At 44.8% G+C, this 17,900-nt stretch overlaps 1 protein-coding gene across 1 annotated transcript; it reads left to right on the forward strand.

Moving 5' to 3' along the window:
• Positions 1-216: 216 nt before the first annotated feature.
• Positions 217-11,630, forward strand: SEC22C (SEC22 homolog C, vesicle trafficking protein). Its single transcript, XM_015812416.2, has 7 exons — positions 217-270; positions 3,657-3,866; positions 4,269-4,432; positions 6,730-6,909; positions 9,516-9,634; positions 10,418-10,483; positions 11,392-11,630. Exons 2-7 carry the CDS (start codon positions 3,685-3,687, stop codon positions 11,590-11,592), a joined length of 912 nt encoding a protein of 303 aa, XP_015667902.1. The 5' UTR covers positions 217-270; positions 3,657-3,684; the 3' UTR covers positions 11,593-11,630.
• The last annotated feature ends 6,270 nt before the right edge of the window (positions 11,631-17,900 follow it).

Genomic DNA, 17,900 nt, shown 5'->3' on the forward strand with positions numbered 1-17,900 from the left:
ACTTTAAGACTTGTGGACTTCAACTCCCAGAATTCCTCAGCTAGCTCTGAGGAATTCTGGGAGTTGAAGTCCACAAGTCTTAAAGTTGCCGAGGTTGAGGACCCCTGTGGGCGGGGCCCCGTGACTCTCCCGAGCTCGCCTCTCGATGGTGTCCGTGGCCGCTCCGGCCGCCGCCGTCTTCTCCGTGACCGGAAGTGGGCGTGGCGAGGCGTTTGTTATGATGGCAGCCCCTTCCGACGCGGCGGCGAGTCCTGAAGCAAGAGAGGCGAGGTGGGAGCGGCGTCGAGCGGTGGACTCGGGCCTCTTTCTTCTCCCGGCTTGAGCGGGCCCGGCCCCGGGTTCAGAGCAGGAGGGGAGCCGGAGTTGAGGGGGCTCGCAGGGTGCCCTTGTTGCAGCCTACCTCGCCCGGTTGTTGTGAGGGCGGTTTGGGGGTGTGTGAGGCGAAGCCAGGTCGGGTGGGGGGGAGAGAACCACCACGCCCTCCTTGGCTGCAACCAGTGCGCATGCGCGGCTTAGCTTGTCCCTGGGTCCTAGTGAGAGCCCCCCCCCCACCAAGCAGCAAAACTGGCAGAAAGTGCCCCCCCCTCCGGAAGGCTTCCAAGGGCGACCCAAAAGTCGTTTGTTCCAAGAGCATTAATTAAAAAATTAGTAGTATTAATTAAAAAAACATCAAATTGATTTGGAATTTGGCTGTGTTGTTGCTGCCTGGGTTTGTGTGGGGTGTTTTTTTTTTTTTTTTTAAAAATGGGTGTTTATTATATGGTGGGGCTTTTAAAAATGCTGTCAAGTGCCCCTCTCCCCCCCTCACCAAATCATTTATTTATTCCAAGCCAAATTATCTATTACTTAAACCAGGGCTAGGCCACCTTGGCTCTTTTATGACTCGTGGACTTCAACTCCCAGAATTCCTGAGCCAGCCATTGCTCAGCTTGGAAACCTCTTCCTTTCCCCTCAGCTCAGGAATTCTGGGAGTTGAAGTCCACGAGTCATAAAAGAGCCAAGGTTGACTACCCCTGATTTAAATTAATGGACAGATAGTCCTCTACTTACTTATTTATTTATTCCAGGCCAAATTATCTATTACTTAAACCAATGGACAGATAGTCCTCTACTTACTTACTTACTTACTTACTTATTTATTCCAGACCAAATTATCTATTTCTTAAACCAATGGATGGGTAGTTCTTGACTTGTTGAGCAACTGTTTGAAGTTAGAACAGCACTGGGAAAAAAATGGCGGTTTTTCACACGACCATGGTGGCATCCGCACGGTCACATGATCAAAATTCAGATGCTTGTAAACTGACTCATATTTATGAGGGTTGCAGCGTCCCGGGGTCACGTGATCCTTTTTTGCAACCTTTTGACAAAAGTCAGTGGGGGCAAGCCAACCCTATTGCTAACTTAACAACTGATTCTTAACAACAAGTGGTTCGCTTAGCAACTGTGGCAAAAAAAGGTCGTAATATGGGGCAGACCACGCTTAATAACTACCTTGTTTAGAACAAGAAACGTTGGGCTCAATTTTGATCATAAGTTGAGGACTACCTGTAAATTTGTTTTAAGAAATAATAAATAATTTTGGGAGATTTCAGGGTCCAAGGAGGCTGAATAGAGGTTTATTGCAACTGTCTGAATGGAGGTTATTTCAGGACAGGGAGGGAAACCAAACATTGCAGTGATACTTTGGAGCAAGATCAAAATCTTGGGCAACGTGGTGTATGCCTCATTATCTTTTTTTAACCCTGAAAGATTAGATAAAAGCAATTACTCTGCTTGGTAAGCTTTGCGGTTTGGAATCAAACTGTATCTATTTTCTTTATGGGTCTTTCATTCCTTAAAAAAAGAAATTATATCCACACTACAATTAATAAGTATCCTTATTTATTTCTTTATCGTTTTTATTATTTTTATAAACAAAGCAGAGGACGTATACAATACTCTTTATGTATTCAAGATGGACAGTGATTAATATTTATATGTTACTTATATGTAAGGGTGTAGGTCTATACCAGGGGTAGGCAGCCTTGGCTCTTTTATGACTCGTGGACTTCAACTCCCAGAATTCCTGAGCCAGCATGGCTCAGCTTGGAAACGTCTCCCTTTCCCCTCAGCATGGCTGGCTCAGGAATTCTGGAATTTGAAGTCCACGAGTCATAAAAGAACCAAGGTTGCTTACCCCTGGTCTATACATATGTTGTATATAGCATGTTTTAAATGTGTGTTATGTAACTTGAGAGCAAGCAACTAAATTTCATTTTTAATGTGTGCCGTTGTGCCCACAGGAAAAAAAATGACAATAAAGGTAATCTAATCTAATCTAATCTAATCTACTCCTTCCTCCTCCTGTTTTCCCCACAATAACAACCCTGTGAGAAGGGCTGGGCTGAGAATGACCTGCGGATACCCCGAGAAGTTTAGCTTCCAAAATAGAGGTGGTCCTCAACCTACAACACTTCATTTAGTGACTGTTCAAAATTACAGCGGCACTGAAAAAAATAACATATGACCATTTTTCATACTTATGGACATGGGAAATCCAGATTTCACTTAACAGCTCTGTTACTAACCTAACAACATCAGTGATTCATTTAACAACTGTGGCGAGAAAGGTTGTAAAATGGGGCAAAACTCATTTAACAAATGTCTTACTGAGCAACAAATTTTAAGCTCAGTTGTGGTTGTAAACCGAGGATAACCTGTACATCCACAGTATGAGGTTCAGCTTATCTGTGGGTGGGTTTATCTGCAAATATACAGATTCGTTTGTGACTGTTTGAAGTTACAACAGCACTGAAAAAAGTGACTTAATGATAATTTTTCACACTTAATGACCATTGCAGCATCTCTGCCGTCACATAATCAGAATTTGGATGCTTGGTATCTGGCTTATGTTTATGATGGTTTCAGTGTCCCAGGTTATGTGTGATCACATTCTGGTCCCATTGGTGGCAGTAAATCAGAGAGTATTGGTACTTTGGATTGCTACATTGGGCAGAGAGTTAAACCTGATCACTATGTGACCCCCCTTCTTCCTCTACAATTCAGCAACTTCTGAATTGTGGTTCTCTCCAAAGAGCCTGGTTTAGGAATGCACCATTTCAGCAGCAAATGAAGTTTTTTTCTCCCTTGTCTCAATTTTTAAAGTTGTAGTGCTCCATCTTTCTTTCAAGCTGTTACTCTGCCTTGGTGGCTTCTGTTTGTAAGCCTTTACAAATATTCCTCGGCAGTTGAGCTCAATATTTCTGTCGCTAAGCAAGACAGTTATTAAGTGAGCTTTCTCTCATTTTACGATCTTTTTTACCACAGTTGTTAAGTGAGTCGCTGCAGCTGTTAAGTTACTAACACGGTTGTTAAGTGAATCTGGCTTTGTTTATCAGAAAGTTACAAAGGGGGATCACGTGAGACCCCAGGACACTGCAACAGTCATAAATAGGAGTCAGTTGCCAAGCATTTGAATTTTGATCATGTGACCACAGGGATACCGCAACAGTCGTAAGCGTGAAAGCCGGTCGTAAATCAGTTTTTCAGTGCTGTTGTAACTTCAAACAGCCGTTAAACGAATGGTTGTAAGTGGAGAATTACCTGTATTTCTATCTGTATCAATGGGTGGAAGAGCAGCGTGGACCTGGATTAACTCAAATTCCTTTTTCCAGACTGTCCCCATGAGTTCTGCCGCGGAGGATGTCCATGATCCTCTTTGCCTGCGTGGTGCGGGTAAGGGATGGACTTCCTCTCTCGGCCTCCAGTGATTTCCACCTAGACCCCCGTTTTTTGGAATGCAGGAAGAGACTCAAGGTCCTGTCCTCCATACTGACGCAGTATCCAGAACGAGGCACAGCCAAAGAACGTGACCTCAGCATACAGTAAGTCATGCTCTAGCTTCAGACTCAAACCAGCTCGTCCTGTTTTATTTACTTAACTTTATATATTTTTTTTCTGCTGCTCTGATCATTTGAGTTCATTCTGGTTGACTTAACAAATAAGGAAAGAATGGAGAAAATCCTGTACTCGTCAAGTTATAAAAACATGTTCTGCAGATATAATCGTAAAACCATAGCACCACCTAGCATCGGACAATAGAAATTCATCTTATACAGGGAGTCCTTGACTAATTGAGCCCAAGGTTTCTGTTGCTGTATCGGATTTTCTTTAGGAATTCCCCTGCTATGAAACGCCTTCCTTTCTTTGTGCACAAGTGCGTCCCTCACTTGTGGTTCCCCGTTGTTGTACTCTTTAGAGTTGATTCTAGATCTTTTCTTTCACAGCTTCCACACTTCTGGGGGCGTCGCCTGCACCTGCATTGCCGTCAGCAGTTACCCAGCTGTGATGGCCTTCTGTTTCCTGGAAGAGCTTCGGTGTAAATTCGCCACGTCCTACAATGCCACCAGTGTCAGCCTGGCTTCCAGGCCGTATGTTTTCCTTGAATTTGGTATGTTGTTGGTTTGCCTTTTTTTTATGTCTTTCTCTTCGTGGGGAAAATTTAGCAAGTCGTTGCTGTGAGGTGCTTAATGCTCTCTGACCTTGGTTGTTTTCTTGCAGACGTTTCATAGAGTCACTTCTGGCTCTGGTTGTGTTAGTTGGGTCATGAAATAGCTGTAAGAAAGGTAACCAGCCTCAGAGACCACCAAGGACTCCACAGTCCTCCTCCTCCTTGCAAATCCCACTCTCTTCTAGCACTGATGATGTTACTTAGACAGGTCATGAAATATATTGAAGAAGCAATCCTCCTCCTTCTTCTCTCTCTCCCCCTCCCTCCCTCCCTCCCTCCCCCCCTCTCTCAACCCCACTCTCTCTCTCTCTCAACCCCACTCCCTTCTAGCACTGATGATGTTACTAAGACAGGTCATGAAATATATGCAAGAAGCAATCTTTCTCCCCCCCCTCCTCCCTCCCTCTCTCTCTCTCCCCCTCTCCCTCTCTCTCTCTTTCTCCCTCTCCCCCCACTCCCTTCTAGCACAGATGATGTTACCTACTTAGCTCATGAAATGTCTGCAAGAAGGCAACCAAACTCAGCACCAAGGACACCATAGAAAGAGAAACACAGATAAGTATGGATTAACACCAGACAAACGATGAAGCACAGAACAATACTTGATCAAGCAACTACCAAGGATAAAACCACACCCCACCAACACTGTCAGGGAAAGCTACTGTATATAAACACTCCCTCACAGTGATGATGTTACCCAAATGGGTCATGAAACATCTGTAAGAAAACTGCCTAGCTCAGAAAGTGCCAAGTCGTCGTCGTCGTCGTCCTCCTCCTCCTCCTCCTCCTCTAGCACAGATGATGTTACCTAATTGGGTCATGAAATGTCTCCAAGAAAACCACCAAGCTCAATCAAGGACCCCACAGGTCAACTCTGAACTACAAGTATTCTAATTAGTCATTGCTATGTTAAGAACCCTCCGTAATGCTATTTCTACCAGTGGTCCTTGACTTACTGTTGTTTAGCTACAACGCCACTGAACAGAGTGACTTAAAACAACCATTGCAGCATCCCCCAGTGCCATCAGAATTCAGGGACATGGTAACCAGGGTTACGATGGTTGCATCACTTTGGGATTAAGCAATCTCCTTTTCGCAGCCTTATCCAGCCGGCTTCTCAGAAGCAAAGTCAGTGGGGGAAGCTGTATTTATGTAACAATCACGTGGCTCACTTAACCGGCAGTGACTTGCTTAACAACCGTTGCAAAGAAGGTCGAAGAATTGAGTGCAACTGACTTAACCGCCTCCTTGCTTAGCATTGAAAATTCTGGTCTGTGGTCGCAAGCTGTCAGGTGGTGGTTGAGCCTTTAATGATCACTTCGGTTTTCTCTCTGAGGATCTGTCCCTAACCTGACCTTTCAGGTTTTCTGGAAATAAAGATTCAGGCAGTCCTCAACATACGACAGTTCGTTTAGTGATTGTTTTGAAGTTACAACAGCACTGAAAAAAAGTGACTTACGACCGTCTTTCACACTTAGGACCGTTGCTGAGTCCCCCCCCCCCATGCTCATAGGATCAAAATTCAGATGCCTGGCACCTGACTCATACTTATGACAGTCGCAGCATCCCAGGGTCACATGATCCACTTTTACCATCTTCTGACAAGCAAAGTCAGTGGCTGTTCAAAATTACAGTGGCACTGGAAAAAATGACTCAATGACCATTTTTTCACACTTACATCGCAGCATCCCCGCGATCATGTGATCAAAATTTGGCTGCCTGGTAACTGATTCGTATTTATGAGGGTTGCTCTGTCCTTGGGTCTTGTGATCCCTTCTTCTGATGAGTAAAATCTGTGGGGAAGCCAGATTCACTTAACAACCATGTGACTAACTTAACATCTGCAGTGGTTCACTTAACAACTGTGGCAAGAAAAGTCTCAAAAATGGGGCTAAACTCACTTAACCAATGTCTCACTTAGCAGCTGAAATTTTGGGCTCCATTGTGGTTATAAGCCGAGGACTACCTGTAATCTCCAGGTGTGGTTCGACCCTACGCAATACCACAGCTCCAGTGGGTGGGATTCAGCCGGTTCGCACCGCTTCGGCAGAACCGGTAGCTAATTTTTGGTTGCCCAGGCCCAGAACGGACTTCCGGAAGCGGCATCCACGCAGAGAACCGGCTGCTCACCTATCTGGATCCCACCACTGCTCACAGCTCCCTCGGTGGGCCCTAGCGAAGCATACATCAATATTCTCTTATTTTTAGAGAAAGCTCTTCTTGCTTCTTTGCCGCAGACAGTGTCGTCCAGAAAACCAAAAACCAGTTCAATCACACCAACTGCGCTCAGCCAAAGATCGACGTGGCAAAGATGCAGGAGGACCTCCGCTTGCGACCTCCCGCCCTGGTCACCTGGGAAGACATGGAATTGATGAACGGGATAGTGAACGGCCGGGCGGAAGCTGACCTGGAGACAGGTGAGTTATCCTACACTGGGATGAGGTTTTTTTTCTGTTCGTCCCGTCGCAGGTCGAGAGCCGCAGAAATGGGTGGCTTGGAGAAAGTACGCAGAGACAAAAAGGTGTTTTAATCCCTAATCCCTAATTTAATCTAATCTAGCAAAGGTCTGTGGAGATTCTCAGTCATCCAGATCATAGTTATCCGAAAGGTGCTTTTTTTCAGTAGGCAACTGGGCTTTCTTGTTTTTCCTTTGAAGATGTTTCGCTTCTCATCCAAGGAGCTTCTTCAGCTCTGCCTGGATGGTGGGGTATGGAAGGATTTATGTTTCTTGCAGACAGCTGGTCATTTGCCTTTTAGAGGGTCGTTGAGGCCACTTGGAGGCTTATCTGTGTCCTCGGGGTCAGCTGAGTAGCGACATCCTCTATTTCCAGTCCACAACACAGTCTTTTCAACAGTTCCAAGAAGGCTCCACACCCATTTGCACCACTCAGGTGACCCTGCGGACACAGTTACGCCTCCAAGTGGCCTCAAAGACTCTCTCAAAGAAGGCAAATGGCCAGCTGTCTGCAAGGAGTATAAATCCTTCCATTCCCCACCATCCAGTCAGAGCTGAAGAAGCTTCTTGGGTGAGAAGCGAAACGTCTTCAAAGAAAAACAAGAAAGCTCTGACCGGATGGTGGGGGACGGAAGGATTGATACTCCTTGCAGACAGAATATAAATCCTTCCATCCTCCCCTATTCAGACAGAGCGGAAGAAGCTTCTGGGATGAGAAGCGAAACATCTTCAAAGAGAAAAAATAAAGTCCAGTTGCCTCCTGAAAATGCATCTTTGCGACTAATATAACAAAACATCAGAAAAAAAACTCTGCCGTAATTCACTCATTTATAAGAGGGGTTGTTACCCTTATCGCTGGATAATAATGAAGGGAAATAAACAGTCAGCTTCAAATATTCTGTTAACTTTAAATATTCTGTGATTTATGAACATTTTTCACGCTTACGACTGCTGCTGCATTCCCGTGGTCACATGATCAAAATTAAGATGCTTGGCAACCGATTCATATTTACGACGGTTGCAGCATCCCGAGGGTCACGTGATCCCTTCGTGACCTTACGACAAGCAAAATCAATGGGAAACCCAGATTCACTGAACAATTTTGTTACTAACTGAACAACCGCAGTGATTAACTTAGCAACCGCTGCGATTAACTTAACTTGTGGCAAGAAAGGTCGTAACATGGGGCAAAATTCACTTAACTTGCTTAGCAATGGAAATTTTGGGTTCAGCTGTGGTCATAAGTCAAGGATTATCTGTGCTTTTCTGTTCCTCTAACCCAGTGCTTCTCAGTCAGCGGCTTTTAAGATCTGTGGGTTTTAATTCCCAGAATCCCCCAGCCATTTGCTTTGGTAATTCTGGGAGTTGACGTCTCCAAATTGTATAGGTGGTCCTCAACTTACGATGGGTTGCTTAGCAACTGTTAAGAATCCCAGTGCACGTAACGACCGTCACATTATCCTCCGTCAGGTAATCAAAATTCAGGGGCTTAGGAACGGGCGTGTGTTTATGAAGATGGCGGCGTCCGAGGGTCACGTGCTCTCCCTTTGCGACCTTCCCAGCCGGCTTCTGACAAGTCAGTGGTAGGAACCAGATTCACTTAATGACTGTGCGACTCACTTAACAACTGCAGGGATTTGCTTAAGAGCCATGGCAAAAAAGCTAAAATCGGAAACCAGTCACTGAACAACCTTGCTTGGCAATAGCCATTCGTGGTCATGTAAGTCAAGGACTACCTACACAGATAGTCCTCGACTTACGACCATAACAGCCCAAAATTTATGTCGCTAAGTGAAACATTTACTAAGTGAATTTTGCCCCATTTTACCACTTTTCTTGCCAGAGTTGTTTTCTTGGTGCAGTTGTTAACTTAGCAACACGGTGGCTAAGTGAGTCTGGCTTCCCCATTGATTTTTAATTTTGAGGTGCAAGGAGGCAAAATTCATGTCCACTTTTTGTCTAAAATATTGTCTAATTTCAGCAGGTCACTAGTTAACAGTACAGGTAGTCCTCGACTTATGACCATAATGGAGCCCAAAATTTCTGTTGCTAAGTAAAACATTTGTTAAGTGAGTTTTGCCCCATCTTACGCCCTTTCTTGCCACAGTTGCTAAGTGAATCACCGCAGTTGTTAAGTGAGTAACACGGTTGTTAAGTGAATCTGGCTTCCCCCACTGACTTTGCTTGTCAGAAGGTCGCAAAAGGGGATCACGTGACCCCGGGACTCTGCAACGGTCATAAATATGAGTCACCTGCCAAGTGTCTGAATTTTGATCCCGTGACCGTGCGGATGCCGCCATGGTTGTAAATATGAAAAAAAAACATAAGTCACTTTTTTCCATGCTGTTTTAACTTTGTACGGTCACTAAATGAATTCTTGTAAGTTGAGGACTGCCTGTATTTCAAACTTAGGTTTACAAAAGATGTTTTGCGAAAAATAATTAAACTGGAAAATAGTTCAGACAATGAAATACGGCTGAAGCATAAAGAAGAGTTGTGAATTTCCTAGCAAGATGGACCGATCTCACTTTTGTTTGATGCCCATTTCTTTTTTTAATTCACCTGCAGCTCCTGCTTGCCGGATGCAGCCAGTCTCTCCTTTGGGGATCCTCTCCCTCGTCCTCAACATCATGTGTGGGGCACTCAACCTTATTCGAGGGGTACATCTGGCAGAGTATTCATTGCAGGTAACGGGGCTGCTGATTTGGGGGCAAGGAGAGTCAGCTTGGGCTAGTGGTGAAGGTGCAGGCCTAGAATCCAGGAGCCTGTGAGTTCTAGTCCCGTCTTAGGTCTAAAAGCTGTCTGGTTTCACTTTGGGCCAGTCACCAGGAGAATGTGAGTTCTAGTCCTACCTTAGACATGAAAGACAGCTGGGTGACTTTGGGCCAATCACCAGGAGATTGTGAATTCTAGTCCCTCCTTAGACATGAAAGCCGGCTGAGTGATTTTGGGCCAATCACCAGGAGATGGTGAGTTCTAGTCCTGCCTTAGACATGAAAGACAGCTGGGTGACTTTGGGCCAATCACCAGGAGATGCTGAATTCTAGTCTCGCCTTAGGCAAGAAAGCCAGCTGGGTGACTTTGGACCAATCAGGAATTCTAGCCCCACCTAAGCCCCACCCTCCACCCCTGAGGTACCCTGTGCTCCACTTAACAACCTGTACAGTTGCTTAACTACCACATCGGGGAGCACAGGGATGGTGGTCTTTAAATTAGATGATCCACAGTCCACCTCAGTTAACAACTGTCACAACGTGCGACCCGAACAGGCAGGCTACATTATCGTCCGGAAGTTGAGGACTGCCTGTAGCTAATTTGGATTCTGCCTTAATGGCGCCAACGTGACTGCTTAAAAAAAAGTGAAAAAACAGTATCTTTACGTTTCAGTTGATCTGTTTTTCGTTTTTCAATTTGACCTTGAAATTCATCTTTGGATTCTAATTTGACCCTCAAATTCATCTTCCCCCTAGGAAGATCACCAAGAAATTGGAAACATCATAGCGTTTCTGCTGCCTTTCATGTCCTGCTTCGGTTTGGTGAGCAACTTACATATTTTCTGTTTCTTTGGGGTTGAAAAGTGACTTAAAAGTGGCTCCTGCCTCAGCAACTTTCTGCAATGCTTTGATTGATCACAAAGGTGCGTTTCTTTTTTTTTTTTGTTATTTCAATAGGCAAGTGGACTGTTTTTTAATTGAGGAAGAAGTTTTGCTTCTTATCCAAGAAGCTTCATCAGTTTTTTTTTATATATTTTATATAAAGTGCATCAGAAGTTTCTTGGATGAAAAGCAAAGTGTTTTCTCCCTCAAATAAAGAACAGTCTACTTACTTTTTTAAGAGAAAAAAAGGCCCTTTGAGACAACTATAACTCTTAAGATAACCTTGATTGCGATGACATCCAATTTTGGTCGCCACGATACAAAAAAATATATTGAGACTGGAAAGAGTGCAGAGAAGAGAAACAAAGATGATTAGGAGACTGGAGACTAAAACATATGAAGATTTGGGTCGAATTGGGTATGTCTAGTTTAACGAAGAGAAGGACGAGGGGGGACATGATAGCAGTGTTCCAATATCTCAGGGGCTGCCCCAAAGAAGAGGGAGTCAAGCTATTCTCCAAAGCACCTGAATGCCGGACAAGAAGTGACGGATGGAAACTAATGAAGGAGAGAAGCAACCTAGATATAAAGAGAAACTTCTTGACAGTGAGAACAACTAACCAGTGGAACAACCTGCCTCCAGAAGTTGTGGGTGCTCCAACACTGGAAGTTTTTAAGAAGAGACTGGACAGCCACTTGTCCAAAATGGTATAGGGTTTCCTGCCTGAGCAGGGGGTTGGACTAGATGACCTCCAAGGCCCCTTCCAACTATTATTATTCTGCTATATTGCATTTGTGCCCTGCTTACTTAACAGCTGTTTTTTCTTTTCCAAAACATATTTTTGCAGTGTTACCTCTACTTATTCTACACTTCCGCCCGGAAGATCAAAGTCTTCATCCTGTTTGCGACAGTCTGTCTCTGCAACGTCTACCTGTACGGATTACGAAACAACTGGCAAATCCTCTTCCACATCGCCGTTGCGTCCCTTTCTTCTCACCAGATCCTAACCCGGCAGGTGGCTGAGAAACAGCCGGATTTAGGGGTGTGAAAAAGGACTCCCTGCATCCCAAGCGGGATGTTTAAAAAAAAAAGTCTCAGCATTGAGGGAAATTATTCTAAAGGAGCTCTGAGCAAATTGACTCGTAAGTTTGGGTTTTTTTCGCCCTTGCTCAAAATAATGCATTTTAGCAAAAAGAAAAACACTATTTTTTTTTGTTTTGACCTGACAGGCAGGAAAGAAAATATCCATCTTAAGGAAGGAAGCTTGCAATCTTTTTAGATTAATTTATTTAATCCAAAAAAAGGACCGCAGGATGTGCGTGCTGAAAAAGACTCTCGCTGCTCTGAGTTCTAGCAAAAATTCAAGAGTTTTAGAGGCTGCCGTCCGATTTTTCCGTCCGATTTTTTTTTTTTTTTTTTTGCGAGCGGAAAGCAAATTCAGAAATCCACATCCACCGCTGATAATCTGGGAAAAATCAACCTGGAAAATCAGTATGCACTGGAAACTCCTATAAGCTCTGTCCAAGATAAGCTTCGGAACGTGGTTGCAACCCACTGTGGGATCCCTCAAAGTTTAAAGCACAAGATTCTTTACCAAACAATTGAGGTTTTTTTTTTATACACATACAATTAATTGTAATATTATTTGGGAGAGGATAATTGTACTATTATTGGGAAACTGACTTTTGAATCGTGTTTGCATTAGGCTAAGTTGTAGATAAATCTATTTATATTGAGTTTGGGCAGAGGAGGCAGCAGCCTTGAAAAATCACGGATTGGTGAAGGTGCCTTGAGAGAGAACGTCCTGTAAAAATTTCCTGTACATAGCCCGTTCCTTGTTTTGAACTAAAACAACAACAACAACCAGCCTTGATTACACGATTTCACATTGATAACGGCATTTTTTTTAAAGAATTTTCTCATGTATCTAGATTTCAGTCGAGTTTCTACACACGGGTGCTTACAACCATAGGTTTACAGCATGGATAATAAGAGTAAAAGTCTACTGAATATTATGTTCTTCTTAAAGTTATTTTTTCCAATCTGACTGAGTGGGATGAATTTTTGTTGCAAGCAACCGGTAATTTATAATGGCGTGCCCTCCTAAGCAGAGGATCCGCTGAGTTGAATTCAAATGCTGCTGTATTTCCCTGAAATTAAGACCCTGTTTTACTTTCTTTTGGGCCCTGAAGTAAGCACAAAGATTTACTTTCGGGGGGGGGGGGCTTTTGCCGCTACTACGGGGTGGGGCAGGGTGCATGGGGTGGAGAAGCAACGTGGTGGCGAGAGCCAGGTATGGTACCGGTGAGTGGGTGGGAGGACAGTGCATGCCCTTCCTGTGCCAGCCCAGCCCCTGGGCAGGCATGCTGGATGGCAGCGGGAAGCGTGCTGAGATGGGGCTCACCAGGCCGACCAAAGCGGCAGGTGGAGCACTGGAGGCTCAGGGAGGGAGGGTGGTGAAGCGGGTGGGCTTCCTGCCGTCAGCACCCATGCCGGCTGCCCCTTCCCTGTGGAACCGGAGAGCTTGGCACACCACCACCCAGATGCCCTCACTCCGCCCAGGAATTGCATTTCTTTCCTTACCCAACTCCCAGCCCCGTGCCGTTTCTCCTTTGTGATCCGCCTCCGCCGTGTGCAGGAAAACAAAAGTGTTTTTTTGGGGGGGGGGAATGTCCATCAATCAATTCCAACTTCTCGTTAAAAAAATCTCGCAAAGTTGGAATTGATTGATGGATCTTTTTTACCGCCACCCCCCAAAAAATTCTTTTGTTTCCCTGCAAGCAGTTTGGAAACGGACGGGAAAAATCGTTTTTTTCCCTCCACGTTTTTTCCCCCAGGGCTTCCCATCTCCCGTTAGGGTTGGGGGGCAGTGGGGGTTAGAGTTAACGAACGGTAGGCCTGGCAGAGGCATTGGGCACGACACGCGAAGTGGCAAACAGCTGCGTTGTGCCCAAACCGGCTGTTTGTCACCTCCTGCCCAATGCCGCTGCCATGAGGCCGCGGAACAAGCCAGGCAGCGGTAAGAAACCGGTATAATGGCATGTGGGTCAGGAGGGGGGAGGATCCGCCAGGCCTCATGGTAGCGGCATTGGGTGTGGCGCATGAGGCGACAAACAGCCACGTCGCGCCAAACCCGGCCGTTTGCCTCTTGCCCAATGCCGCTGCCATGAGGCTGCGGAACAAGCCAGGCGGAGGTAGGGAACCGGTATACCGGTATCGTAGGTCAGATCCCCCTCCCCCACAGAGGCAGGCCGTCCATGCAGGCCCTTAAGTAGGGCTTACTTTCAGGAGGAGGGTTTATATTAGGCCCACCCCCTGAAAAACAGCCGGCGCTTGCTTTCAGAGGTGGGTTTACTTTGGGGAAACACAATACTAAACCTCATGGCAAGGAACACGAGATTGATGATATTACCCAGCTGGGTCATGAAATGTCTGCAAGAAGCATCCAAGCTCAGGGAGCACCGAGGACCCCACAGTCGTTGTCCTCTCCACACACACACACCCCTTTCTAGCACTGATGATGTTACCTAGTTAGGTCATGAAATGTCTGCAAGGAAACCACCAAGCTCAGAGAGAAATAATGACTTCACAGTCACAGACTTCACAATGACTTCTTCCTCCTCCTCCTCCTCCTCCTCCCAGCAAACCCCTTCTAGCACTGATGACGTTACCTAGTTAGGTCATGAAATGTCTGTAGGAAAACCACCAAGCTCAGAGAACACCAAGGACCCCACAGTCTATTTCCTCCTCTTCCTCCTGCTCTTCCCCCACTCCCTTCTAGCACTGATGATGTTACCTAGTTAGGTCATGAAACGTCTGCAAGGAAACCACCCAGCTCAGAGAGCACCAAGGACCCCACAGTCCTTCCTCCCCCTCCTCCTCCCCCCTCCTCCTCTTCCTCCTCCTCCTCCCTTCTAGCACTGATGATGTTACCTAGTTAGGTCATGAAACGTCTGCAAGGAAACCACCAAGCTCAGAGAGCATCAGGGACCCCACAGTCCTCCTCCCTCCCTCCCTCAGGTCATGAGATACCTTCAAGGATATCCAACCAAGCTCAGAGAGGGCCTTGCACACTCCACACTTGACCAGGGTAAACGTTAACAGAATAATAATAATAATAATAATAATAATAATAATAATAATAATAATAATAATAATAATAATAATAATAATAATAATAATAATAATAATAATAATAATAATAATAATAATAATAATAATAATGTTGGAAGGGACCTTGGAGGTCATCTAGTCCAACCCCCTGCTCAGGCAGGAAACCCTACATCATTTCAGACAAATGGCTGTCCAGTCTCTTCTTAAAAACCTCCAGTGTTGGAGCATTCACCGCTTCTGGAGGCAGGTAGTTCCACTGGTTAATTGTTCTAACTGTCAGGAAGTTTCTCCTTAGTTCCAGGTTGCTTCTCTCCTTGATTAGTTTCCATCCGCTGCTTCTTGTCCTGCCTTCAGGCGCTTTGGAGAATAGCTTGACTCCCTCCCTTGAGTTATGCACACAACCAGTTCTTGTTCTCACAGTCTCTTGCACCACAGTGGCCAATGCTACTTCTTGGATGTCCCAGCATAGATAAGTTCCATAACAGAGGTAGGCTTTACTCTTTAATGAAATACAGATAGTCTTTGACCAGGGGGGCGTTTTATCAGGTTCGCCTGATTCACCAGTTGCGGCCTTTTCTGGACCGGGACGCCTTGCGCACAGTCACTCATGCTCTGGTCACCTCCCGCCTGGACTACTGTAATGCTCTCTACATGGGGCTTCCCTCGAGGAGCACCGGGAGGCTCCAGCTAGTCCAAAATGCGGCCGCGCGGGCGGTGTTGGGAGGGACTCGTCGCTCCCACGTAACACCGCTGCTGCGCGAGCTGCATTGGCTGCCGGTGGCCTTCCGGGTGCGCTTCAAGGTGCTGACTATCATCTTTAAGGCGCTCCATGGCAGCGGACCAGGATACCTTCGAGACCGCCTTCTGCCACAGATNACTGGCCTAGGGTAATTTTTAAGAGGGGTTTTTAGAGGAGTTTTTAATTATATTTTAAATTAGACAAGTTAAATATTTCATTTTAATTAATTTTAAATTTTGTGTTGTTATTGGTGTTTTTAATTGATTGTCAGCCGCCCTGAGTCCGCAAGGAGAAGGGCGGGATATAAATTCGAACAATAATAATAATAATAATAATTTAGAGCAGTTCGTTTAATGACCATTTCCAAGTTACAAGGGCACTGAAAAAAGTGACTTAACGACCATTTTTCGGACTTATGACCATTGCAGCATCTCTGTGGTCACGTGATTAAAATTCAGATATTTGACAACCGGCTCTTATTTGCGACAGTCGCAGTTCCCCGGGGTCACGTGGATGGGAGACCACCGAGTGATCCCAGGACTACGAACTGGCTGGAAAAGGAAGGGAAAGCAATCACGTGATTCCCCTTCTGTGGTCTTCCGACAAGCAAAATCAATGGGGAAGCCAGATTCAGTTAACGACCGTGTTACTAACTGAACAACTGCAAAAATTAACTTCATAACCGTAGCGGAAAAGGTCGTAAAATGAGGCTAAAATCACTGAACCGCAGTGTTGCTTAATAACAGAAATGTTGGGCTGAATTATGTTCTTAAGTCGAGGACTCCCTGTACTGTTTTTATCCTCAAATTATGACCATTCATTCAGCAACTGCTCAAAGTTATGACCGTGCTGAAGGAAGGGACTTACGATCAATCCTCAAAGTTTGAAAAGATTTTACGAGAAGCGCTTTTGGGTAATGGAAAGAAAGATTTGGGTAGCATTGAGTTAAATCTATAATTTCCCAATTACACATGACCCCGGGACACTGCGACCGTCATAAATATGGATCAGTTGCCAAGTGTCCCAATTTTGATCACGTGACTGAGGGGAGGTTGCAATGGACGTAAGTGTGAAAACTGATTGTTAGTTCCTTTTTTTCCTGATGCCGTTGTTTTTCAAACGGTCACTAAACAAACGTTTCTAAGTCAAGGACTGTCTTTTAACATTTTTCTTTAGGAAATGCAACATGGTTTTTATCTTCTACTGTGTATTTTTAAAAGAAACGTATCCCTGTTGGTGCCAAGATTTGATTTCCCCCCCCCCCTCTTTCTGAATGAAAGCCAACATTTTAAAACTCCCAATTGTTCCACCTTTGAAATGATCAGAGGATTTTAAACACATTCTGCTTTAACTTTTTAAACCAAAAAGCCTTTGGTGTGTTTCTGATTCTCTTTGCCCACTTTTCCTTTGCACTCAATTCAAAAGACTCGACTTCTAAATGTCTGGTGGAGAAAAACTGCATTTGTATATACAAAGAGGAGCAATCAATGAGAAGAGTAAAGGATTACATTCCATTTTTGATATGTATATTTATGAGTGATGTTTTCCATCTCTCTCTCCGCTTCTACCTTCCCTGCCGTCTAGGATCTGGGTGGATTTTATTCAGAGACCATTCTTTCTTAAATATCTGTTAAAATTGATGGAGGAAAATAAGCTTCGGGGAGCTGACGAGCAGCATAAAAATTTAATAAATATAAATAAATAAAAAGCAGCCAGCAAAATGAGGAACATCCTTCTGCAGGGTCAGGAACCAAGAAAAACATAGAATTATTTCCAAGCAGTTTGCTTTAGACTTCCTTACTTACAGACGGAAGACTTGCTAAACCAATGTAACTGCAGATAGTCCTCAAAGCTACAACGGCACTGGAAAAAAATAGGACCAGTCCTCACACTTACGACTGCCGCAGCACCTTTCCCCTCCCCAGTCGTGGGATCAAAACTTGAGCGGTTAGCAACTGGCTTGTATTTGCGATTGTTGCGTTGTCCTGGGATCACATGATCACCCTTTTATGACCTTCCCAGTCAGTTTCTGACAAGCAGAGTCAATGAGGGAATCTGGATTCACTTAACGACCACAGTATTTCTCTTAAACAGGGCGAAAAAGGTATAATTGAGCGTGACTCCCTTAATAACCACCTTGCTTGCCAATGCAAATTATCGTATTGATTGTGGTCGTAGGTTGAGGAATTTGCAACACTAAAGATATAAGGAAGTCCTCTGGTTAATGAACACAATTGAGCCCTGAATTTGTGTTGCTAAGCAAGACAGTTGTTAAGTGAGTTTTGCTCCATTTCTTGTCCCAGTTGTTAAGTGAATCCCTCTAATTAATTTAGTAACATGGTTAAGTGAATGTGGCTTTGTTTAGTGACTGTTGCTGGTCAACAACGGCACTGAAAAAAGGCACTTATGAGCGTGTTTCATACTTACAACCATTTGCAGCATCCCCATGGTCATGTGATCAAAATTTGGTTGCTTGGCCACTGACTCATACTTATGACAGTTGT

This window comes from Protobothrops mucrosquamatus, unplaced genomic scaffold, assembly GCF_001527695.2.
Source record: "Protobothrops mucrosquamatus isolate PMUCROS unplaced genomic scaffold, P.Mucros_1.0 scaffold81, whole genome shotgun sequence".
In the NCBI taxonomy this organism is placed as follows: domain Eukaryota; kingdom Metazoa; phylum Chordata; class Lepidosauria; order Squamata; family Viperidae; genus Protobothrops; species Protobothrops mucrosquamatus.

Coding starts and splice junctions, on each gene's coding strand:
- SEC22C (XM_015812416.2), top strand. CDS start 3,685: ATGTCCATGATCCTCTTTGCCTGCGTGGTGCGGGTAAGGGATGGACTT. Junction 3,867..4,268: donor GAACGTGACCTCAGCATACA/GTAAGTCATGCT, acceptor TTTCTTTCACAG/CTTCCACACTTCTGGGGGCG. Junction 10,484..11,391: donor TCATGTCCTGCTTCGGTTTG/GTGAGCAACTTA, acceptor ATATTTTTGCAG/TGTTACCTCTACTTATTCTA.